General features: G+C 32.3%; 2 protein-coding genes across 4 annotated transcripts; one reads left to right on the top strand and one right to left on the bottom strand.

The window, feature by feature from the left end:
- The first annotated feature begins 41 nt into the window (after window positions 1-41).
- LOC106070103 (uncharacterized) lies at window positions 42-8,091 on the top strand. The gene is made up of 6 exons (XM_013229939.2): window positions 42-45; window positions 2,800-2,872; window positions 3,023-3,097; window positions 3,299-3,459; window positions 4,618-4,762; window positions 5,429-8,091. Exons 2-6 carry the CDS (start codon window positions 2,821-2,823, stop codon window positions 5,566-5,568), a joined length of 573 nt encoding a protein of 190 aa, XP_013085393.2. The 5' UTR covers window positions 42-45; window positions 2,800-2,820; the 3' UTR covers window positions 5,569-8,091.
- Window positions 7,298-26,010, bottom strand: LOC106070101 (telomerase Cajal body protein 1-like). 3 transcript variants are annotated; one of them, XM_013229937.2, is made up of 11 exons: window positions 25,500-26,010; window positions 20,853-20,947; window positions 20,162-20,260; window positions 19,356-19,461; window positions 18,411-18,499; window positions 17,810-18,033; window positions 15,621-15,719; window positions 14,775-14,893; window positions 13,077-13,180; window positions 11,768-11,914; window positions 7,298-11,257 (listed from the first exon to the last, which is right to left on the bottom strand). In XM_013229937.2, the coding sequence occupies exons 1-11, from the start codon at window positions 25,500-25,502 to the stop codon at window positions 11,065-11,067; spliced, it is 1,278 nt and encodes a 425-aa protein (XP_013085391.2). In that variant the 5' UTR covers window positions 25,503-26,010; the 3' UTR covers window positions 7,298-11,064. The 3 variants fall into 3 exon arrangements, with proteins under 3 accessions (XP_013085391.2, XP_013085386.2, XP_055868972.1); XM_013229932.2 differs by lacking the exon at window positions 25,500-26,010 and adding an exon at window positions 21,713-22,843; XM_056012997.1 differs by lacking the exon at window positions 25,500-26,010 and adding an exon at window positions 21,502-21,596.

The following is a 26,010-nucleotide window of genomic DNA, read 5'->3' as shown; positions in this document are numbered from 1 at the left end:
ACGACAAATCATTTTGTTTCTTTGTTTTTCTTTTCAGGTAACAATGTAAGTAATCCATTTATCATCTTTTTTTTTTATAACCCAGGGTTATTTTACTAAATTTTTATTTAATGTCACTACTATAAGGCTTACATTACTGCAATAATACAGTATTTGTATATTTGGAATTAGATAGTGTTAAAATACGAAAAAAAAAAAGAAAGAAAAAGGACAAGGTTACAAAGACAGTTTGTGTGGAAACACAAACCCAAAATCACACACCTAGAGTCTTCACCAGGATTCGAACACGGGACTTCCGGTTCCAAGTGCTATACTCCTCAGCCACAGCATCTCCATATATTCATTTAGCGTACACTTATATTTTTTAAAATAATAATTATTAACCATATCCATACATTCAAAATTAATAACATGCAATAAAGAGAAACTAAAAAAGATTTATTCTTCTAACAAAATTAGATAAATTGGCAACACGAAAAAAGAACATTATTGACCTGCTTTAAGCTACAATCATAGACATAACGTAGCCTATTTTTATGTCTATGGCTACAATTGTGTACAAATGACTTAAGACTTTCTCCTCGCAAATAAAAATTAATATCTCCATTGTCATTTGTCATACAAACTAGACATAGATCTGGTTAGACCTAGTTTTAGATCTTAATCTTATAATTACTAGACCTAGTCCAATGTTATGATCATGAATAGTAGGCTTTTAGTTACATGGTAATGGTGTACTATGCTTTTCGTATCCGATTCATTTCTTAATGTGATACTATTATTTACATAATAAATAAATCTGCACCCCTAAGCTGTCAGAAGATAAGTTATTGCCTTAATAACTAAAATTTTGTTCAAATTATCAATACATTTATAATATATATATATATATATATATTATAAATATATCTAGATCTGGGCTCTATTTAGTCTTATTTAGACTGTCAAGTGTGGGCCCCTATAATGAGGATATGTCAAAGCTGCGCGCTATAAAAGTAGTTCGTTATTTTTTAAACGTATAACTAAAAGGAAGTTTGTATCAAAATTCTTTTTTAAAAACAATATTTGAATCAGTATTCTATTCAATGAGTTAGTTAATAAATGGAAAATATATTTTATAATGATCCATCGACACTTTTACCATTGGGACCTTAGTAGATGCAATTTTTTTTTTACCAATGCGCAAATGTATGAATGAAGCTTGAGTTTATTAATGAAGACTTTTTAAAAAAGTTACCACCCCCCTGAAGTTTTTCATTGAAAAGTGGCATAATTTTTTGAAAAATCTGCTTGCATATATAATTTTAAAAATTAGATGGTTCACTTACGGAAAAGAAAAAAAGTAGCCGTTGCATCAGAACTTTGAATGATCTAAAATATCATGATGTCCGATTTTCAATTTCTCTTCTAGTTTCTGAGATCTAAGCGGGACGGACGGACAGACAGGCCACACAAAACTAATAGCGTTTTTTCCCCTTTAGGGGGCCGCTAAAAATAAATGGATGATGGTTGATAAGAGCACAGGTTTTAATTTAGGCTAGGCCAATCAAGACATTTTCCCCATATATCAATTGAACGTTGTTGTTTAAAAGAGAAGTCTTGTGAATTGTGTTAACTTCTAGTTTTAATAAGTCGTTGGTGTGAGCACTCAAGATTATTGACGTAATATTTTGTCCTTTTTTTTATATATATGACATGTAACGAATATGGTGATGGCGGTAATTGTTACACCTGCGACTGGTGGAATTTGTAAAAAAAATAAAAAATGGATCGTCTCATATTTAGACTAAGAACTAAATGTACAATGATGTATTCAACGTTCAGTTGACTTAAGACCTCTATTTTTGAAGTAACTTTTGTTTGTATTTCCACCCGGAATTAGCGAAGGCCTTTCTGCTTGATTAAACCTAGATTTAGTACCAACAGTAAAAACAAACCAATAAATATAGATGAAAGAAACAAATATGAAAACAACAATAAATGATCGGGGCATGTGCAAGTCGATATCCTTAGGAAAAACTAAAGAGATGAACTGCTCGTGGCATCTCAATGAGAACAGTGAAGTCTGTGAAGTCGTTTAGTTAATTAGCAAAATATAAAAAAAAAAATATCTAAAGGGGAAGAACTCTGTCCTTAAAACTATATCTATAAATAATGTACAAGTTATTTCCCTTATTTGATAAATAAAATGATTAATTACTAATGATTAATTGACTGATTGAGTATTTTTCTTCATTGATTCATATTTGTTAGTTACAATAAATAATTGTTTAAAGTATCAACTTGATCGGAGAATGCGCGAGGGAGAAATAACTTTATCAATTATTTAAGGGGGACTAAACCCAACAAATTTAGCAATACCTGTGAACACTTAACTATTAGTTTCCCTTGTTGCTTTTGAACAAAATAATGAATTACCAGTAATTAATTGTCTAATTGGTTACTTTTTTTATATTGATTCATGTCTTGTCTATGTCAAAGAATAATTGAGCAAAGTTTCGGCTTGATCAGAGAATGGGTGCGGGAGACATTACGTGTACACACTTTTTACCAGACAAAGTGAGTTGATATAAGCTTTGTAAAAAATAAATATAAGTCTATAGAAGTGTCTATAGTATCTGAATTTCTAAACCATTGTATGAAACATTTGTTAATACTGAGTCTATAATTAAGCTAGACTATCTACTAAGTGCTTACTGTTAGTCTAATAAGCAATGTCACCTGTGCTTACTGTTAGTCTATCCTCAATTTCGCTAGTGCTTACTGTTGATCTAATAGTCTATGTCACTTGTGCTTCAGCTGGAAACTGCACATTTTGAAATGAACTTCTTCCTAGACTGGTATGACTACAAAACTAATTTCACATTTCATGGTGAGTAGTGACATTGATTCTGTTTAGTAAGCCTAGTAACTTTTGATCTATATGTAAATTACTATTAGAATAAAACTATTGAAATATTTAATTCCATATAATATATGTTTTTTTTTTTCATTTTTATTTTGTTTTTTTACTTTCTCATAGAATGTATTAGCGATACAAGGTGGCCTACAGTACCGATAGCTTGCCGAGGTCAAACACTCAAATACCCTAACAGTGGTGAGTAAGCTTGTAGTATTATAATCTATTTCGCATAACATGTTCCGATTGTGTAAGTCGTTACATAATATCCATTAGTATTTACAAGAAATAAGCTAAGTTATGTTATACATTTCACAATTAGGCGACATCGTACTAAAAGTTAATCAAATGAAACGTTTCCAAACTGCCTATAGTTCATTTAGTCCTTCTGTTTTTCAGATTCTCCGTTAGCCTTCTATCTACCCAGTAAGCCAGCAAACGAAACTAGTGGCAACAGAAAGAAGAACAGAAAGAGTGGCAAACCTCTCATGGAGATCACTAACCAGAAAGAGGGCATTTTTGGTGTTCGTGAATCAGGCATTTATTTGATTCACTTGAATGTAAGCAAAGTTGTGTTGAATGAATGTTAGTGAAGAGTTTCACGATTACTTCAGCAATGTCAAGGACGCTAAATTTAACTTCAATGTTGCAATGACCAAAAAAAAACTTTAAACGGAAGAGCTTAGACGAAATTTGATTCTGCAGAGCTAAAAAGTGCACACACAGTGTTATTTACCTTAAAAAACAAACAACAAAAGTGCACACACAGTGTTATTTACCTTAAAAAAAACAAACAACAAAAGTGCACACACAGTGTTATTTACCTTAAAAAAAACAAACAACAAAAGTGCACACACAGTGTTATTTACCTTAAAAAAAACAAACAACAAAAGTGCACACACAGTGTTATTTACCTTAAAAAAAACAAACAACAAAAGTGCACACACAGTGTTATTTACCTTAAAAAAAACAAACAACAAAAGTGCACACACAGTGTTATTTACCTTAAAAAAAAACAAACAACATACTTATCAACGTTTACTTTATTCTGTACACCCGATACACCAAAGCTATGTATAAAGTTTTTCCGACATAGATAGAAATCTAATTCATTTTTAAAGTTTGTTATAAGATAATCACCGCCCGCCACAACATCAGGTAGTGTAAGCAAAGAAACGGGAAAAATAAGTTTGGAATTAAGAAGAAAAAAGACCTTGTGATCTATAGGACAGAAGATGTAAAGGTCATCTGTTTCTGTGAGCGATGGTTAACAAGGGTGCCATGTGGCCAGCATAACGACCAACCGTCTTTACTCTCCCCAACTCATGTCATATACCCATTAGAGTACGGTGGACTCGGGCCGAAACCAATCGTTATAGACCAATACCTCGTTGCCACGTCACAGGTCTCTACGAGCTATTGGTTTATACTGCGCACAGTTTTGAGGCCTTCTCTAAAGAATGGTCTCGCTCGGGGACGTCCTAAAGATCCCGTATTCAAAAACCCAGTCTTCATCGGGTTTCTAGCTCGGTTCGGAGGCCAAACCCTTCACCACTCACTTGCTGGGTTAGGATCAAGTCAGGCCATGTATTGATTATCTTTTAAACTGGAATAGTATATATTATTGACGTTTTCGATTCTTGTTTATATCTTTGTTTTGACCATATAGTTACACACTTTTGAAAAATAAATCACACAAGATATGCGACTTTCCACAGATTATAATTGTCGACGAAACTCAGACACACTCATTAGGCATCTCTGTGAACAATCAAACCGTTCTTTCCTGCCCCAAAGGTGGCTTCCGCTGTCCTCACCTCAACAGTGAAGGATCTTACAAGTACAGGATTTGTGTGATTGACGGTGAGGACTTTTTCCGTCTTAAAAAAAAACCATACATTATTATATTAATAGCCCTGTTTCTCCTCCTTCTAGCTGCTCTCATTAGCCGTGTTGATATGCAATCAAAGGCTACCTTTTTTGTGATTATCACATCACAGTTAATTAGTATTTCTCAATATATTAAAATATGTAATCACTCGGCGGAGCTACTGTAGTCACGTCATATGCTGCACTGATACCCGAGACCCAGCTTGATTGCAATTCTTAATTAAAACATGAGATAATTTTCCAAAAGGCAACTAGATTTACACTTTTGAAATTATTATTTTTAAAAGATTAAGCCGTCTGTTAGATGATTGTTGTCTTTTTATGTGAAAATTGTTATGTAATGTGTGTGTGTGTGTGTGTTTCCATAGTGACAGTGGGAAGAGGTTAAATTTAGTTGGTGTCTATGTAATGTGAATGATGTAAGATAAGCGGCTCAGAAAAGAGAAAGTTGCAGTTGCATTAGAACTTTGAAAGATCTAAAATATTATGTGTGCTTTTTATTATCTAGTTTTTTGCGATCTAAACGGGATGGACGGGCGGACAGACCACACAAAACTATTAGCGGTTATTCCCCTTACTGGTGCCGCTAAAAATATAAGTTGTAGAAAACGATTTTCTATTTTGTTTCGTATCTTTCAGGAGTTCTGGAGATCAATGCTGAAGATCAACTACAGATAAAGACGATGGAGAAGGACACAATGGTTAGATTCGAGCAGAACCGGAAGTCACAGTTCAAGGCCGTTCTCCTTCATACAATGCCTTCAAAAACAAGAACTTGATTTCGTAAATACTGAGGTAACCTTACGGCAGCTGTTCACTAGCAATTTTTTTTTAATCTTTGTAAAGATGGAGGTTTATTGATCCATAAGGCATTTGTACATTTATTGATTTGTGTTTTATTCAGTGTTTGATTTTAAGCAGCTATTAAACTGTGTAGGGCCTATATATAGTGTTTTAACTTAAAAAGTCACTAACATTGGTCAGTTATGACACGTGAGTGTCGATATCTAACCTAACAATCGTATTATTACAATGTATTATTCAAGTCATTTTTACAACCTCTTACAAATAAACTTTTCAAATGTTAGGATAAAACATTAATCTAATTTTAATGGACAGTTGGTTATCCACGGACATACATTTGTGTGGTTCCCATCTTGTCTTCAGTCAGCCCCACTTTGGTGACGCTACTGTACACCGAAAACACACACACACACAAAAGGCTAGCTGTTTCTAGTTTTTGTGATATACATGGAAATCTAATTATTTTTTAAAGTTTGTTCTTAGATAACCCGCCGCTACATAAGGTAGTTTAAGCACCCGTAACACAATAATAGGTACGGTACACATTTTCAACATACAAAGACTATAATAAGGTATTTCAAGTGATGAAAATTAACAAAGCATAAGCATCGATTTGGGAATAAGCTGTTTGACCTTGAGAAAACAGTTGTTAATAGGTTAATTTTGATTGGTTCCTACCAGTGGCGTAGCTATGATTTAGGTGCTCGGACTTTTCAGGGGCCCCTGCATTTTGACATTCGACATAATGGCATGAGATAATTTACTTAATAAATATTAACGTCTAAATTTCAATTGGTACATTATATATGTAAATTAACAAAAAAAAACCATTAAGACTCTTATGATGAATAATACCGTTGTTTATTGGCGAGATAATGCTGAAGTGACAAATTTTCATTCATATCGCCTCACGTTGTGCTTGTATGTGCAGCAAAAGCATTATCTAGATCAACGCTGTCTAGTAGTTTTGACTCCACGTGAATAGCAAGATTACATGGCAGTGGTGTAATTAAATATTAATGTAAAAACAAAAAATTGGGGACATTCATTTGGGGGACCCTCAACATTTTTACTGCCCGGGGGGACTTTCGAATTTGAACCCCTCCCCCCACCCTGGCTACACCACTAGTTCCCAGGTAGAATAGCTGTTGATAAATTTTGATAAGTTCTTTGACAAAATAGTTATTAATAGGTTCCATTAAATTTTGCTGTATGACTCCTTTCGTCTATTTATTAAATGCACCTTTTGCTTCAAAGTTAATAGTGAATTATTCAGAAAACAACCAGCTCGAAAAGGAACATAAATTTCCTTTCTTTTTAAAATAAGTTATGCAATCATTATAGAACAAAATCATAAATATAAATAATGTGAATGGGCATTTTTTTTTTTTTAGAGATATAGCATCTACACTGATAAACTAAATGGCTGCAGTGTAGACTAATCTATTGGCTTTCTTATTTTTTCATTCTTTGACCTACACTGCCTTAGCAATTTACCAGATGTACAGGCTAGCTTAAATCTTACTGCCGGTATCCCTATTTAATGTAAATACTTACTAAATGCGAAGCTAAATGAGAAAACAGAGCTGCTTTTATACATGTAACTTGTTTCACTATTTCTAGAACAGAAGAGTCAACTGTCTTGCACACCCATGCATAAATCTCAATGAATTACAATACTGTTGTTTACTCTGATATTTGGCATTTTTGTAGCATCTTTTTATTTATTTGAAACAAGTGAGGGCCAAACTTTAGTATTCATTAACATTGAACACTTCTGTGAAGACTATTAGCTGAAGGTATTTCCTTTGAAAGCTCCTGCAAATAGGCTGGTGCCTCATATATTGTATAGCATTCCTTTGAATTTTACCAGCAATGTCCCGAAATGGAACAGATGGTCATGATACTTTAATCTAAGGCTGAGGAATGTGCCCTTAACAGAAAACTCTGAGGGCATCCATTGAATATGGAGGCAGAAGGAGCCATATATTTATTGATATTTGGTTTCTATTGTATTTATAAACATTTTCAAAATTACTTTTCTTAAAGAATAAAGCTGGCATAATTTCATTATTAGAGAATACAGCGTCATTTGATTGTACAAAACTAAGTTTTGTGGAACTCTTTCCAATGAGTAAACATTCCAGATTTAGTCCAATCATCAAATTCACCTCATTTAGAATGACATTTGTAACATTGTCAATATTTTCATTTAGAACTGTACAAATGATGCAACATTTTACATGATATTAAAAAAAAAAGCTATGCCAATTTTAATAAAGGGTAAAGTGACTTAAACATACTAAATATATATATATATGTTGTATAAAACTGTAATGTGTAAAGAAGATTTAAAGTATTATTTTAGATTGATATGTAATATACTTTTGTACCAGTGAAACTTTTTTTTTTATTAATTCATATGTTTTGTTGAACTGTAAATAAAAATAGGGCTTTGTATTTATGAATGTATAAAAAAATAAATGTCTATAAATCTGTTTTAAGGCATTTGCATTTCTATTCCAAAGGCGGCTACTATTCTCAATATTACTAACAAATTTTCTCTAACACATCTTGAGCCTGAAGCTATAATTTGTTTGCTTAGACTGCTTTGTAAAATTGTTAACAGAGAAGAGGGGGAAGCGCGGTGGCCAATAGGTTAAGCCCTTGGCTTCTAAACCTGGGGTCCTGGGTTCAAATCTCAGTGAAGACTGGTATTTTTAAATTCGGGATTCTTTAGTTGGGAAAACGAAAAGTAAAGGCAGTTGGTCGTTGTGCTGGCCACAAGACACCCTGCTCGTTAAGCATTGGCATAAAAACAGATGACATTAACATCATCTGCCCCATAGATCGCAAGGTCTGAAAGGGAAACTATATTTTACTTTACTAACAGAGAAGAAAATAAATTCCATCATTATCTGAAGAAAAGCCACTGGGTGGACAGCCAATCAACATAGTCCTAGATTTTATATACCAAAACTTAGGCAGAATAGAAACTAAATAAGGATGTGCAGAACTTAAAGATTTAAAAAAAAAAATTGTCTGGATACTGCAAGTTAAAAAAAATAAATTGTTCCATTATTATGATTATGCACCTATTCAAAAGATATATACCATAATTTATTATTCCATAAGATACACATAGGGTTTTAAATTGTTTTAAAGAGGAGGCTGAAGTAAAATATACTGGAACAAATGGTGAGATAAAATATTCAATAATAGATATTACAATGATTTTCCAACAAGGTAACCCTGACAGCTATATATTTCCATATTCCTTAACATTAATTCAATATCTTTTTTTTTTTTTTTGCTTTGACATTTATGTAGGTAGTAGGAAACTGATATTTTTTTACACATTTGAACAGAGTAGATGAATATACCCTAATATCAGCACTTCCAAGGGAAAAAACTGAGCAGACAAATGCTGCCACCAACACAATGACATAATTGAAGACATGGAATTTCCCATCCACTTGGAATATAGAATGTATGTCTAATGGTAAAACAAAATAGGAGTTATTCTGAGTATCCTGTATGCCAGTGAAACATGGAGGGGAATGAAAAATAACTAATTCAATGCCATATATCAGACACTGGCCATTGCAGACTTGTATTACAAGCCACTTCCTTCAAACTAAAGTGCACAGGTATCCCAAGGTTGTACCTAATTGGAAACACTAAAATTATATAGACAGCAGAAATTCATGACCACCTAATAGGTAAAAGGAAAATGATTGCTGAAAATGAAACATGCTAACTATTACTACAATATATCATCTACTTATAATCTTTGTTACTATCAATAAGCTTACAATTAATTTGTTAAAAAAATAAACTTCTTTCAACCTTCATATGCTAACATTTTGATCTGGTTAATCGATAAGTAAAATTGAAGCATTTCTAACATAAGGATATGAACCAAAGCCACCTAATTATATGCAGTGTTTCATTTGTGTGAGGGGGTTGACATAGTTTATCCTCCATTTTCTTTTAGGAAACAAACCAACAGGAATTCATTTAATAAAGACATAATTTTGTCAAAATGGGTGGATTTATAGTTTATTGTACTTTCAGACTTGATACAAAAGTACTGGGAACATTTGAATCAATCAAGACAAAACAAATTCAAACTCATTAAATTTAATCAACCAGCTCACTTTATATATGGAACAATTTAAGACATGAGTTATATTGCATTTTGAAGCATGTAGATAAAACAACAAAGCTTTCAGAACACAAATAATCTTACAATAAACAAGGTTACAAAGACAGTTTTTGTGGAAACATGCTCAAAATCAGCCCCCGAAGTGGTCAACCCAGGCAGGTATAAAGGCAGGTTTCAATATTTTCAGAAAAAATATCAGAATGAAATTCTATCAAAGGCAAATGACAGAGAAGAATGGAGAAAGAAGGTTGACAGATCCTGTGTGGTACTCCAAAGGTCCAGCAGACCAAGGGATAGGTGAAAGTGAACGTGAAGTTAGATGTGAACCTGGCCTAACTGATGTCATATAATGATTATCTAATTGTTTTGTAAAGGTTCAATCTCTTGTTCAAAGCCTCAAGAAAAAAAAAACAACATTTCCCAAAAAAAAAACAAATCCTTTAGTTCAGTGTTCCATGGCAATGGTGCAGCACTGCAGTTCACGCAATAATATGAAAAACTACTTATTAATTTTTGTTTTAAATTATGTTTCACTTATATGCATACTAAATAGATTTTTCTCTTTTAAAAAAAATAAACATTTTTTTTGTAAATGACAGAACTTACTTAACTTACCAATACAATTGTAAAAAAAATAATTTTTTATGCAAAAAATCTAAAACCGTTGGCATAAATGTGTTAAAAATATATATTGTAAATAGTCAACTCCCTTACTAAATAGCCTCCTGTGTTTGTTACTATTAATAGTGAATAGTTGTAAAAATGGGGTATTTCTATGAAAAAACTGCTTGCATTGTTACTTTTAAAAATTAGATTTTTCGCTTTCAGGAAAGAAAAAAGTAGCCGTTGCATCAGTCAGATTTTCACTATCTTTTCTAGTGTATGAGATGTAAACAGGACGGACAAACAGACCACACAAAACTAATAGCATCTTTTCCCCTTTTGGGGGCAGCTAAAAAAATACTAATGTACATTTATTTCATTTTCAAGTGAAACACTGACATGTGTCAAACAACTATTCAGTTAAATTGTTATTGAATTAGTCCTATAAATGCAATGAAGCATGCATTTTTATTTCAGTACAATTTTGTCTTTTCTAAAAGAAAAAAACAACAACACTTTTGGAGTAATAGTATTTCAGAAACCCATGATATTACTCAGATTCCTTTAAAGATAATTAAAAAAATATATATAAACGGTAATTTATTCAGTCTAATAAAAAAAAAAAGGTGCGAAGTTGAAAAGAACTGCACAAAAGTTGAGGATAAAAACTAATGTTAACAATCAAGAGGCTACAATTGGGCTACCTATTAGATGAGCTACTCTCTACCTCCTCTTCAAATGGAATCTTCCAAAGTTTTAGAGAAAAGTCCCATGGATTCTTCTTTTTCACAACACTGTGCTTTCCAGTTTCCTCCTCGCTGTCTGTCTCATCAAAATTCTGAAAGTGACGCTGTCCTGATGCAGTGGCGATCATGTGGTTTTGGTGATTATAGCTGCATTGTACAAAGCAAACAAAACAATAGTTAACATTAGAAATATAAACAGGCCTATTTTTTTAGAAGGGTTTAGTGGAAGAAATCATTGTGCCATATATTATAATAAATATGAGAGATATAAATCTGTTTCTTAGGAAAGCACTGTGAACATGACAGAATGTGCATGCTGACATGATCATTGTAAAGAGTTGAGAATATGTGATATATAAGCCATATCAGTGAAGATAAGAAAGGAAAAAAAAATGAACCTATTCAAAGCTTGTAGGTGATTATAATCAAAGATGTGTACAGTTTAAAAGACCAGTGCTTTTTTTGTGACGGTACGCACCGGTATGGTGTACCAGTACCTTTTTCAATGTGGGTAAATAATTATTGCTTTTCTTGTATTTTAACGTTTATTATTAATTTATTAGTAGTTAAAAGTTTGGCCATCCATCACTGAGTACTGGCACCTATTTTGTTACAAAAAATGTACTGTAAAAGACAATAAATGTAATGCCATATTACCTGATACCATTGACACAGTCAAAGTGAGCATAAAACTGAGAGCAAGGTTTCAAAAACATATCACCATTAAACTCTTGGCACTCATGAAGAGTGTTCCAGAACATCACAGTCCCGTCATTATTGCCAGACATAAGAAACTGTCCTGATCTGTTAAAAAAAACAAACCACATGAAGTTCCAGGTGTACATACATACATATTAGAACTGATTTTAAAAAAAAACATCCTCCCGATTTATACAAATAAAAAAAAAATCAGTCATAATAACATACAAAAAAAGAGTTTGTATTTTCCCACAAACTTGTAGGTGGATCTGTTGTTAATAGGTAATGAAGGTCAAAGCAGGTTTTGAAATGCCATATATAGGGTGAAGATTACAATAACACTTTTCAAATTTGAGAGATTAATTATAGTAAAAATTGCTTTTTTTTTAAGAACAAATCATACCTTCTTTGTGTTAGCAAAAAATTCAAAAGAAACTTTCATTTGAAGTGAACAGAAACTATGCTCTACTATCAGTAACCACAATCCTAGTTCCATACACATTTTTATTTAAATTACCTGTGATCATATTTTGTCACACTTCAAAGTTTAAACCAGAAGAGAGGGGGAGAGAGAGGACGGACCAGGTCACTTTGTATATTGTGTATATGTGTGTGAGAGAGGGACTTGTTTACTGCTAGACTATCACATAGAGAAAACTGCCTATAAAATAATTGTTTTAAAAAATATGTATAAATTTGTGCATACAATGTGTATGCTTAGTTTTTGAAACAAAAGTTCATGCTTTGAGTAAACCACATTAGTTGATGCACATTAGAAAGAATTATTTTCACTAATAAAATACTATTTTTCTACAATCTTCACACTTTTCCATAATCTTGTTTTAAAAAATTTGCATCTTTAATTTTAAAAACAAACAGGTTTCATTCAGAACACCAAATGTAGTAGTTAGAACCTATTTTTATTGCACTACAGAATATGGAAGTCAGATTTAAATAGCATTTTTTATTTATGAGATTAAGATGTGACAGACAGGCTACACAAAACTAATAGCAGCTTCTCTTTTTCGGGGTCCACTAAAAAAAAAAAATAACAAATTCTTAAACCATCATTTAATTATTTTTTTAAATTACAAAAAATAATTGCACTCTTGAAATCTTAGGATCAGGCAAGATTAAATGTGGCATGAGAAACAGTAAATACATTTTTTTTTAATATGATGGGTACATTCAGATTCAATCTGAAGTTATCTTCAGGGTTTCTTTGTAGAGCCTTTTAATAAGAATTTTATAAGATATTACTACTCACTGAGACACATCAAAATACATGCGTTGATTGGTTTTCACATCTCTAAGTGCAGAGAATAAAATGTGACCTAGATTTCTTGTATCCCAGCACAATATCTCAGCATCCTGGGAGAGAAAAAAAAAACTTTCTATAAACTGTCTTAAGTCTTTGGCTCCGCACCAACGCACAGGGCGTTGATTTTAAAAAAGGGGAAAAAAGTCGGACCAATGCTGGGGGCATCGGCTATTTCAAATTTAATTTTTTCGTTTCCATTTCTCCAATTCTTGTTTTTTATTGCTTAATTGTTTATCTAGAATAGTTTCCCTTTGCTAAACATCCGGAATTTCCTTCATTTAACATGTTTTTATTTTGTACGAAGTTTGTAAATAGATGACATTTATTTTTTCTGTGTGCGTGTTTTTTTAACATGGAGCTTCAACCAAGGCCATATAAACTTTGTAGATCTAAATATTTCTTTGATAAAGAAGTATAAGAATTCAGATGACAGTGGTTTTGTTTCATCTGATGGTGATATTGATAAATCTAATTATATAGATCTAGATCTAGTAAATTAATGTATAGGTCTAGGCCTAGGTCTAGTAATGATGAAGTTTATCAGCTGATGAAGCAGCTCCACCCCCAGCTAATGTTCAATGTAGATCTAGAACTAGTTTAGCTGTCTCTACATTATCTAGATCTAAATCTAATCAGATAGATGTAGATCTCTAGATCTATCTTCTAGGCACTGAAACAGAACAATTTAAGATTTATTCCACCAAGAAATTGGGTTGTCAACCTAGACTTAGTCAGCACTGCATCTATTGAGATGGAATGTTTTTTTCATTGACAATCACATTGTTGATAGTCTTGTTAGCAAAATAAATAGCTATGCTGACCATAGGATTAAATGGAACACCCCTGCTAGAATAAGATCCATTTTCAGAGAATGGAGACCTATAACTATAAAGAAAGACAGAGTATGTAAACACTTTGGGTCAGGGAGAACGGTTTATGTTTGCGCTGGATGGGAGTCGAACCCACACATTCATATTGACTGCTTCCATGAATATCACAACTAGAAGGAATATTTATATATTAAGTACATGAAGAACTTTAGAAGAAAATACTATAAATATATATATGCTGTACAGTTGGACTAGTTTTAGGGTAAAAGTGTTTTGTTCCAAGCGTGTTGCTTTTTTTATGGGCTTTTTCGTTAAAGTAGTGACATTGGATTATTAGTTCCAGTTTATTATTTTTTGCATCTATTGCTGTTTCTTCTGTGGTGTTCTGTAAACAAATGGATAAAAATGAGAAAAAAAGCTATTTCAATTCAATTTGAACAATAAATTTCTTTAAACATGCACTTGGATGGATATTTTCAATGTCAGTTGGTGAGTTTTTCATTTTTAATTTTTATATTCAAAACCCAAAATTACAAAAACAACATAATTTGCAAACTAGAAAACATAAGAAATGGAAAGAGCATCCATTTCTCTTTAATTCTATATCAAGTTTATTATTTTCCAATAATAAATAAAAAAGTTATACAAGTTATATCGAAGCAAAGTAGCGCACTCTGAAATGGCGGAAAAATTTATTCCGTCCAAAAGTGGCAAATAATTCCGAATTAATTCCGGAGCCAAAGAGTTAAGATTCTTATTTGGTTGACATCATCAGCAAGTAATCATTGAGATAGAATATCAATTTGAATCTCACCTTTCTGCCTCCACTATAAATTTTGGTACCGTCTGGAGAAAACAAAACATGAGTTACTCCTCCTTGCTGCCCTTGGATCAAGCAGACCAACTTATCACAGGAGGAATCATAGATGCCAACTGAAAACAAATAAAACCCAATACTTTGAATTCATAACAATCTTGTATCAGTCCAAATAAGCTTTTATAATAATAAAGAACAATAATTAAATAATAATCAAAGATATTCCAATGGCTTTATGTCATCTATTTCATTAATATTATTTATATAAAATTTTAATTAGAATTAATGCAAATTATAATTGAAGTAATGATGAAGATGTTTTCCTAGTAGAGATAACATAGCATTATAAGCAAGTAGACTTCATAACACTTTTATAAGACTCTGTCTGTTATCAATAATTCAAGAAATGATAGTATAGTCGTCCTATTTCCTAGTCATTCTCTCTGATCTTAAGAATGCATATGAATCTTTAACACCTTTTTTTAGACCTCCTGTATTTTAAATCTCTTCTGTCTTGAATAATAATGCATCCAGACAATTCTCTGGTCTTTTACTTAATAGGTATTGATTCATATGTAAAAAAAAAAGTTTTAAAACAAATATGCAGGACATTTCTTCAACAGATTAGCAGAATAACAAGGAAGTCAAAACAAGGAAAATGCAAACAAGAATGAACTCGTATAACAAGTTATTGCACCTTCATAGAGGATCTCAGTTGGGCAGAGGTTGCATACATTGCTGAAGATCAATTTCTATGGAGACAGCATGGCAACATATGTCATTGGAGGATGTAAATCTAAGTAGGCCATCAAAAACATACACATAGAATATCATAACCCTTACCATGTCTGCTGTAAGAGCCTGCCACATACAAACCACTGCCATCAGGACTGTGGGCAAAGCAAGAAATTATTCCAGTCTGGCCATCTTTTGTTTTGGTATCTGTCAGTGACAAAGATATTTGACTGTCATACATACGAAACTTGAATTAATATTTAATACTAGTGGACTGGCAGCGTAGCATACGCCGCTATTTTTAAAGGCTGGCCTTAGGCCACTGCAACCTATGTGACCGCAGTGGGCCCCGCACTTTCATAGGACCTGCGCTAATTCAAGGTGTATAAATTATTAAATTAAACCATTTTATAACTTAAAACAGATTTCCTGCGCCCTTCTGTCGATTTACCAGGAGCTCCTGGAAATCTTCCGAAATTGCAAAATATATGAAAAAGTCCTTAAAATATAGGGAAATATATAGATAAAAATTGTCATTTTGGGGTGTCATTCAATATGGAAAACGCCAATCCTAAGAGCGATAAATAAAAACGGCATTAAGCATTAGCCGTAATTGTGTAATCTGGTGAAAGAAGCTTCTCGCACCTCAAACTAATGAAGAATTACTTGAGGTCAACAATTCTCAAAGACAGATTGAAACATTTGATAATTCTTGCTATTGAGGGTGATCTATGTAGGAAACAGAATTATTATGATATACTGTATGACTTTGATACATGCAAGGCTCGTAAAGTAATTCTGTACATAGTAAAGAATTAATAAAATGCATAGACGAATTTATTTTCTAATATAAACTCTTAAATTTCACTTATCCGCTTCCCTATCCAAACTTGGCCATGCGAAATCCATTTCGCATAGGGCCCCACAATGGTTAAGTCCGGTTCTGCTATTAAGTGATGGGTGAATATACATAGTAGATTACTTGTTCTCTTTCCATGACAGGCAGCCATCTGTAGTGACGGGTGAATACCACTTGTTCTCCCCCCCCCCCCTCTTGTTTTTTCTTGGGGTGACTATCAGCAGAAATAAGAGAGTGATCTTTCCTTTAATTCTTCCTACTTCTTCTCATCCAAACTCTTGAGCCATGAAGAGAATTATATAAATAGATAGATTATACTTCTACCTAGCTTTCTCATTTGCTGGTTACTTACTACTGTTTGTGGAAGCTGTGTTGAACTAATGTCTATCTCAATCTCTAAAGAGACTCACACAAGATAATTAATATGAGTCCCTAATTTAAAAAGACATTAGAGAAACTGGATGCTCCTTGACAATACAGTGAGCAGAGTTGCAGTAGTTTGAAAGAACTCAGTAGCAACTTGTTTAGTAATCTGATTATCCAGATTTTGAATATTGTGAAAATCAAAGAAGCTCATGTGTGATACTTGGAACAAGAACAAGTAGTATCATTCATCTGTTGGGTCATAGCTTTAGTGACTGCTGGGACTAACGATCCATTAATTTGAAATTTAAGCCTGCTCCTATAAACAATGGGATTATTTAAAGGACATAGCTTTATCAAAATTATAAATATCCAAAAATATTATTGCCACAAAATCCATGTTGATATCAGACTAGATTGCTTTCATTGTTTTCTAAAATATTTTTTTCCAAACATCTTCTCATATATATTTTTAAAATAATTAATTCCAATAATTTTTTTTAGCAGAAACTAGAAAGTGTTTGTTTTTCCAGAGCAAATTATTTTTTAATTATTACAATGTTCTTGCATGCTAGTTATGAGATGTCAGTCTTGCACACATGCTGAAGTAATAATCTCTGTTGAAGTATACAAAAACTAATAGTGTTTCTTGACTGGGATAAAGCCCAGGGGAAAATTTTAATTTCAGTTCATTTAGTGACTTCTATAAAATCTCTGCTGTGCTCTGGTCAATGTGAATGCTGATTATACTGTTATTGCCAACTTTAAGTAATAAAAAGACATCCATAGAAAATAAGGGCTTCATGTTTACAATTCTGTCATTAGAAATAAATAAATATGTATGATTAAGTAGCACATGTAAAACCAACAATATGTGGAAAAAAAAACAAGAGATACTCTAAGATTATTATTCCTAATCCAAACCTCCAGCAGAATGGCAGGGAATAGCAGCAGGATTTTCGTGATGACAGTCCAGAGTGCATAGCACATAGCAGAGTAAATACATTCAAGTTTTCATACACTAAAGTATTAAAGAGTTGTTATTCTAATACAAAGGTGTATGAAATAAACATACTAGTTGTCTTTACAAGTTTACAGGATTTCACTGGGTACTCTGTGTCAAATATCCTGATGGCCTTGTTGTAGCCAGCATATATTTTACTGCCGTCACAGGAGAAAGATAAACTGTAAGCTGCCGTGACTTCATCATACTGATCATAAGCTCTGTAGTTGGCAACTATTTTACCTGTTTCTGAGTCCCACATATGAATAGGAATACCTGAACAAGTGGTGACAACTCTGTGGACAATATTCAAGTTATATAGAACTAGAAATCTAATTTTAAACTTAGACTAAAACATTTTTATGTAATATATTTAAAAATTAATATCACATCACTTAGCTCAGGTTTTTTTTTTAGGTTACACTAAATAATTTTCAAGAGTTGATTAAGTTTGCAGAAGGACCAATATTATTGCCTTACTAGGTTAAATCAAAAATATCTTAACACACACACAAATACCAGGTCTATTGATTATACTATATATATATATTAAAGAATCATAATGTTAACAAAAAATCTTTATATCAAATTAAACTATATTTAATTTAATGGCTGCACTTGTAAAAACAATATTAATGAAAAACTAATATGGGAACAAACAAACATTGCTCACCTACAAAGCTCTGGTTGAAATGAAGTCATTCCAGGAAACCAAGCAAAGTCATAAATCTGGCCACTTTCTTGGACCTTAACATTGCTGGTCTGAAAAAAAGGAGTTAATATCAAAAGAATATTATCTCAATGCAATGTTTAAAAAGGTTATCCCTTTCAGCCATTGCAATCTATGGGGGCTGATGATGTAAAGCTCATTTCTTTCTACGCCAACAGTTAATGAGGGTGTCATGTGGCCATCAAATACCTTTATGTCCTACAAATTCTGAACTTCAAAATCACAATCTTCACAAAAGTTAAAGAAGATAAGTGCTTAACCAGTAGCCACCATGCCCATGTGCAATATGTACATGAAAAATTATGTATATAAAAGTATTGAAACACCAAAAACACCATAAAATTACAAGCACCCAAAGATAAGGCCATTTAGAAACTTATTGTCTGAAGAGTTTTAATGGTCGCCCTTAGTTTAGCAATCAGTCAGAATAACCTTAGTCAGATAAACATCTATGACTTAAAGATTTTCTTTTTAATGTTCAAATTATCATTATATTAATATAATCACTAAAATATTAAATATTATGACTTAAGTGCTAAGTTTACATTTAATGATACAAAGTGGATTAGAATACCATACCTGGATATTTTGTACTTTCCTGTATTTTAAGATATATATATATATATATATTATATATATATTATATATATATATATATATATTATTTATTTATTTCTTGAATGTCTGATATTCATGATTAAATGTAAAAAAATGAATTTAATTCCAAAGGAATATTAATGAGACCATTTAATAACAATTCTAAACTCTACTGCACTATTATAAAATTTTGCATGTGCTCTTTCATTTCAGTAGATAGACTAAAGAAAATCGACTTGGCTTTAGAAGTGTACAGCAATCCTCTCTAAAGACTTTCTCTTTCAAACTTACTAGATCATTGTTTCCAGCTTTGTCCAAATCTTGTGTTGCTAATGGTTTAAAGATTCTAATACAGTTATCATTGCTGTTTGTCATGATACAGCTACCATCAGGAGACCTAATTCAATACAGTGAAAATAATCTTTTAGTTTAAAAAAAAAATTTCAATAAACAAGAAAATAATATTTTTTTCATACTTCAGTTTAACAAGAAAACAACAATCTTGACAATTAGAGTATCTAAATACTAACTAGCTTTGTATTTGATATTGAAACAAATGGATTTTTAAAGAATAGTTATCATAGAGTTGATCCATCTTGTTTTTAAGAGTCTGAAATGTCTTGGGACTTAAAGCATCATCTAAGTGTAATGAATATATGCTTTGTTGATCATACTATTTTATCAATAAAGTAGATTTTTATATTCAATGAGTAAGCTAATTGTTGTGCATCCACAAGCTAATATTTTATTTTAGAAATAAGTCTAGGGGATCGTATATTCTTATTAAAGTTTGTGTAAACAAAAGTTTGGATTTAATAATAATAATAATAATGTTAGATGTGAGAACACATTGAAGAGCAATATAATGTTTTCTTCAAAGTTTTATAAAAATAAAATTGTCAACTTATATGAAGACATGAAGCCCTTTTTTAGTTGTAGTTTTCCTCAGCTGTATAATGCTAGGATAGTATTATCCTTAAGAAACTAATATTTAAAAAGGTCCAGAAAGTTAAAAAAAAAAAGTTTCATTTTTGCTTTTTTCCTCACAGCAGCTTTAAAAATGATTAGCACTTTGAATGAAAGGTTTTAATATTTACCATTTGCATCCTCGCAAGAAGTTATCTTCACTTTTGCTCTGAAACTCTTGGTAAGCAGATGTATAAAATGTTGGCACTGAGTCTATTGTCAATTTATATCTGTAAGTCAGGCAAATTTGTATTATTAATAAATAAGCTTGATACATTGCCTTAAGTACTAATACACCAGACTCCTTTGACCAGAACAAAAACCCACTACAAGTTGAGTTACAACTAAAACAAATATATGAAAGAAAAAACAACAACTTTCAAACAAGTAAGAGTAAATATCTACTAAAATAAATTAATATACTTTAGCTTCTTTTTCATTATCATTATTTAGCAAAATAAGAATTCTTTCCTGAACCCTTCTACACAACAGACACTGGGAAACAACATTGAAATCTCTTTTTAAAACATCTTTCTTAGCTTCATTCTCGAAATTACATTCAAGGCAAAAGACAGAGATGAAAAGAGAAAGGTGGTAATCAGATTATGTTTCCTGTTTGGTGCACAAACGTTCAACAGACCAAGGGATAGGTGAAGGTGAAATATGATTAACATTAATTAATAATGTCTCTTTCCTTTAGAAGCAAAATTTGCTGGCATTAAAAAATAAAAGCAAAAAATTTTAAAAAATTTTTTAGGGAAGAACATTAAAACATTCTGGCCTAAAAAAAAAAAAAATAATTTCCCAACAAAAGGAGCATACTTATCATGCACTTGAGTGAAATAGTTCATATTATAAGGCTCAGACTCCCACATTTCCATATCACTTCCATTTTGAGGTTGAAAAATTTCATCTGGCTGTTGTATGAAGAATATGAATACAAAAGTATATATTTAAAACAAAATTTTCATCATAACCACAAATATATCTAGAAGAAAACTTACTACAAGTAACTTTTCTATGCATACAACGGTAACCACAACTGTTTTTAAAGATGTCACTAAACTTACTTCTATTTTACTAATTTCTATACTTCATAACATAATTAATGATTTCACCAATATCTACAAACATTTACACACTAAATATATAACACATCACAGTGACAAAACAATGGATCCTTGAGCACATAGAGATCATTTGAAACAGAAAGGCAGATAGACTATCACCCAACAGACCAATTAAATGCTACGTTCTTTCTATTAGCCAATTTTAGGCGGCCATTACAAAAAAGAGTGGCTCAACCAATAAGCATCGGGAAGTACAGGCTGTGAAATTTATAGAGAAATGACAATGACAGAAAAAATGGATAGTATCTATTGTCTCATCTGCTATTTACTATTTTCCAACTAAATAGGAAAAAAAACACATTTAAATTTTTACCTTAACAGAATAAACCTCACATACCCACCCCTTTTGTAGGCACTGCGCACACCCTTAAGAAACTGTGAAGCCCAGAATAGCCAACACTCTGAATGGTAGTGCAGAACAGCAGAAAAAAACAACAACATAAATAAGGCTTTTTTTTTTGTTGACATAAACTAGAAAGAGCTTACAGCCTTACAGGTCAGCAGCAAGAGCTTGCAAAAAGAAGAAAAATAACGTTTTTCCCACTACTTTACCTGAGTGACTGTTGTGTTGATATTATTTTGTTGAACATTAGAAAAGCATACTACATCAATTTTTGCTTTTAGATCTACCTCTGATGGTGCCAGTAAACTAACTTCATGGTTAATATCTATATTTTGATGTACAATGTTCATTCTTTGATCAGTGTCCAAATAATGTGTAGAAGGCATGTCAACTGGCTCTTGAGCGTCCATTAATTGTGACACTGAATGCTCAGAAAATGATGTCTGATTATTCATTTGGTGTGACAAAACATGGTCAGCTGGAAGTTTAGGTGATTTATTTACAACAGTAGGTGAAGATACTGTTTCATCAGAATATAACTCTGAATCCATATTCAAACATAAGGAATCAGAATTATTACTACATGTTTTTTTCTCGTGTAAGAAGTTGGGCTTAGTGTTGGTGATAAGATTCTCATGATTCTGTGATTGCCCATCAAAATCATAATCTGCTACATCTGACAATACTGACGTCCCAGTTTTAGTGTTGTTGCAATCCAAATTCATGGGCACACTAGACTGATTAGAACCATGTGGTAGGCCTATCTCAATCTGTGACTGTGAATGATTCTCTTGAGAGTTTACATTCTCATTATTAGATCTAGATCTATTAATTGCTATTGAATCAAAATCACTTTGACTTTGGGTTAACTGACTAGATCTACAGCTTAGATCTAGATCTAAAAATTGATGATCATATTGCATGTTTACATTTTTCATAAAAGTTCCATTTTCATTATTTTCTTCAATATTTATTTGCGAATTTGAACAATTAGAATCAGACATGCTTAGCCGTTCGTTAAACTTAAAAAGGCCTGGCCAGGACTAGGAGTTAGGAGGCGTAGTAGAACTGTAACACTAGAAGTGAGTAGAAGATCTGAATGATTGATTAATCATGATTTATCTAGTATTCTAGACTTATCTACAATATATTACATAGTCTAGATATAGAATAAATCTAGATCGTAATAATTAGAGGAAGACTACAAAAACCACCAGACTAATCAAAGTTGAATTTATTAGAACTTCAAGTGTAAATCTAGACTCTAGATCTAGTCTAGATCTAGTTACAATCTAGTATTCTAGTAGTGTGCAGTATTTTCTTTATCTGTCTATTGACTAGGAGTGATTTCCCTTAGGAGTTCCGGAAGTTTTTGTCTCGTCCCAATATTGTCTCTGGTCCTGTCTAAGGTCCTAGCACAGACCTATATATATTTATATTTATGAGCACTGATAAAACGAAGGAGCTATAAGCCTGTAACTATACCATGGATATAGCCCAGCGTGCGATGGAGTTGGTGTTTGAGAGAGAGAGAGGGGAGGGAGATCTAAGTCTAAGGTGTCGCACTTTGGGTGAAGATGGGGGAGGGGGGGGGAACCTCTCTCGAAACAAAATATTTCAAACACGTACATGTTTTCCTGCCAAGCTGTTGATATACATTATTAAGTAACTGCCGAGCTATGTGGTATTTGATGGAGTGTGGTGTCGATGGTCCCGTGTTTAAACCATGTCCGCCGTCCAGCGTGGAGTTTTAGTTAATATATAATAATCTAATAAAGAGATTTCATGTTTCACAACATTCGGATGGCAGCCTGGTCGTGCGGTATATGCATGCTGGACTTATCAATGGTCCAGGGTTCATACCCTGCCCACTGCCATTCCCGTTGTCCTGCGGGAGGTTTGGACTAGGAACATCCGAAACATGTAACACATATTACAACAATGCACTAATCTTCAATTCTGAAAATACAACCGAACCGAAACATGTAAAACACAATTCAATAAACGAGAATTCAACCAACAGTCATCGAAAAAGAAAAGTAAACTACATTCACCCCCCTCCCTAATAAAAAAAATATAGCTGAACTTCAACTACTGAATTGCATAATCGTAGTCGGGGACTTGAGGTCCCATTAACCCCCAAAATAAAATATTTCTTAAAAAATAAACGATTGACGTCAAAGCTCCGCAGCTAGCAAGCAAAATGAGATCTTGCCTTCTGTCATTTCACTAACAGTGTGCAAAGAAACAAACGAACATATTTTTCTCACCCTTAAGTCCCTCACGATACATGATTGCAACAGCACGATATTTCAATCTGTCAAATGCATGCAAAATAATTAGCAGCTTGTGCATACAGACACTGAAAAACTTAAATGAATAACAACAGACTAAATCTAAAAAATATTCTTTAATATCTAAACCTGTACAAATACTAAATTTCTGCTTTCAAATATTTAGTTACTAGCTACGCTTTACCCGGCATCGTTGTTGTTTTTTTTTCGTTCTGTTTTTTTTTTTGTTTTATATTATAGATCTTTACAGTTTTTATAGTTAAAAATGAATACCAAGACGCCTTATTGACCCGAATCTAACAAACTGTCTTGTTGTTTAGGCAACTTAACATATCCTAAGATCATCGCTATTATGTAAGGAATGTTCATACTAAGTTTGATCAAGATTGGTCAAATGATTGTAATTTTTATGAAATACATACATACACCTTACATTCCACTTTATGTATTAAATTGTTGGTTTTCTTTTAAAATAAATGAATCTACAACTGAGCCACAGTGTAATGTGTGTAGAAAACGTTGAGTCAGGTCGTTATTATTATTTAGTATTTATTTACCTCGATGGTCTTTTTAGTCGATTCATGGGACAGAGGGTAAGCCTATTAGTCGAGTGGAAACTATTATCTCCCCTATGTTTTTATTTAATGATGGATCCCTGTGCGCAAGGTCTATGTCAATACACTTCAAACAAAAGAGCGAAACATAAAGCGGTTGCTATAAAAATTTTGGACAATAGATTTAGAATCTAAACAATTATCAAATTTACCATAATAGGCTAAAATTGTACATATTAAATTATATGTCATCATTTAACTGTCAATTATTAGAAATTTAGTCTCATCAATATTATTAATATAGCTCTGGACTCTAGACAGTCTAATTTCACTTAACTATTTTAAGTCAGCATGATATCACGAATCTGTTTCCCATTAGCATAAGTCTAAAACTATCGTATTATGCGTTTCATAATGAGATTAATGTGTCTCTTTGTTGTTGATTTTTTTTTCAATCAAACGTGAAATTATATAGAGAGTCTATAGGCCTATATATTATTCTATTTTGAAATGGGATTGTCTTTATTATCACAAAAGAGGCTTGTTTTTACCTCTGTGTATATCTTAAATGTTCAAATTATCTTGATTCATAATATATATATATATGCCTTTAAAATAACCTTGAGTGATTTCCACGATTCCCTCATAATCGTGATCTACTATTAAATTTTTAAAATAGTAAAATAACAGCAAAAAATTCAATAAAATCGGGTACGACCTGAAGTCGATCTCGTGGCTAACGCCTCCTCGGGCCGACATGCTGACCACTCAGCTAGTAAGGTACTTTTAACTAATAAAGATTATATATATAGTTGTATATTGTTTGTTTCAATTCAGAGCGACGACGACGACGACCTATAAAGGGGACTTAGTCAACTTATACATCCACTTCAGTCAAGTACAATTTCTTTTCAAGCAAAATAATAAAGTATTAATAGTTAATGAAGTATTTTTTGTTGATTCTTGTGTTGTCAGAAAAAAGAAATAATAATGTGCAAAAGCTCAGCCTGATCCGAGATTGGGTGTAAGAGAAATAACTTTTTACTAGAAAGACAGACAGGCGGAGTGAGTTAATATAAGCAATGTAAAAAATATATGTAATATGTAGGTCCAATTGTAATTTTATTAAAGTTAAATAATGTACTTACCATTTAAGATAATTATCCAATAGGTCAGTACTAAAAAAACATACGCTGCATTTAGTCTGTTGATTGATTTTAAGTATCTAGTTACTTTGATGTTGATATTCAAACTAATAAATAATTTTACAACTAGCGCGAGCTGTAGGCAAATGTTTATTAAAAAATGTAGGCTTAGAATGTTTTGACGCCATCTTGACATGTTTGGCCATTATTAGACGATCTCGATCTCGTAGAATCCTGTTTTACCGACTACCTTGAATTCAATTAATATTAGAATTGCAAAATATGAATATCTTGGTTTATAAAACACACGTTAATGTTCTTTAAATAAATCTGAAAACTTTTAACCCAAACTTTCTTGTCGAAATCAGTCACCATTTCATTATCGAGTTGATTCAAAGTCCTTCTCTTCTTAAGTTGTTGTTCTGTCAATTCTCACATGGAAGTGTGGCTTAGTGGATAAAGCGTTAGTCTCTCAATCAGATCTCAATTTAGTAGTCACGAGTACGAATCCCGA

Source organism: Biomphalaria glabrata, chromosome 15 (assembly GCF_947242115.1).
Source record: "Biomphalaria glabrata chromosome 15, xgBioGlab47.1, whole genome shotgun sequence".
Lineage (NCBI taxonomy): Eukaryota > Metazoa > Mollusca > Gastropoda > Planorbidae > Biomphalaria > Biomphalaria glabrata.
This window is presented reverse-complemented; position numbering and strand designations above follow the sequence as displayed.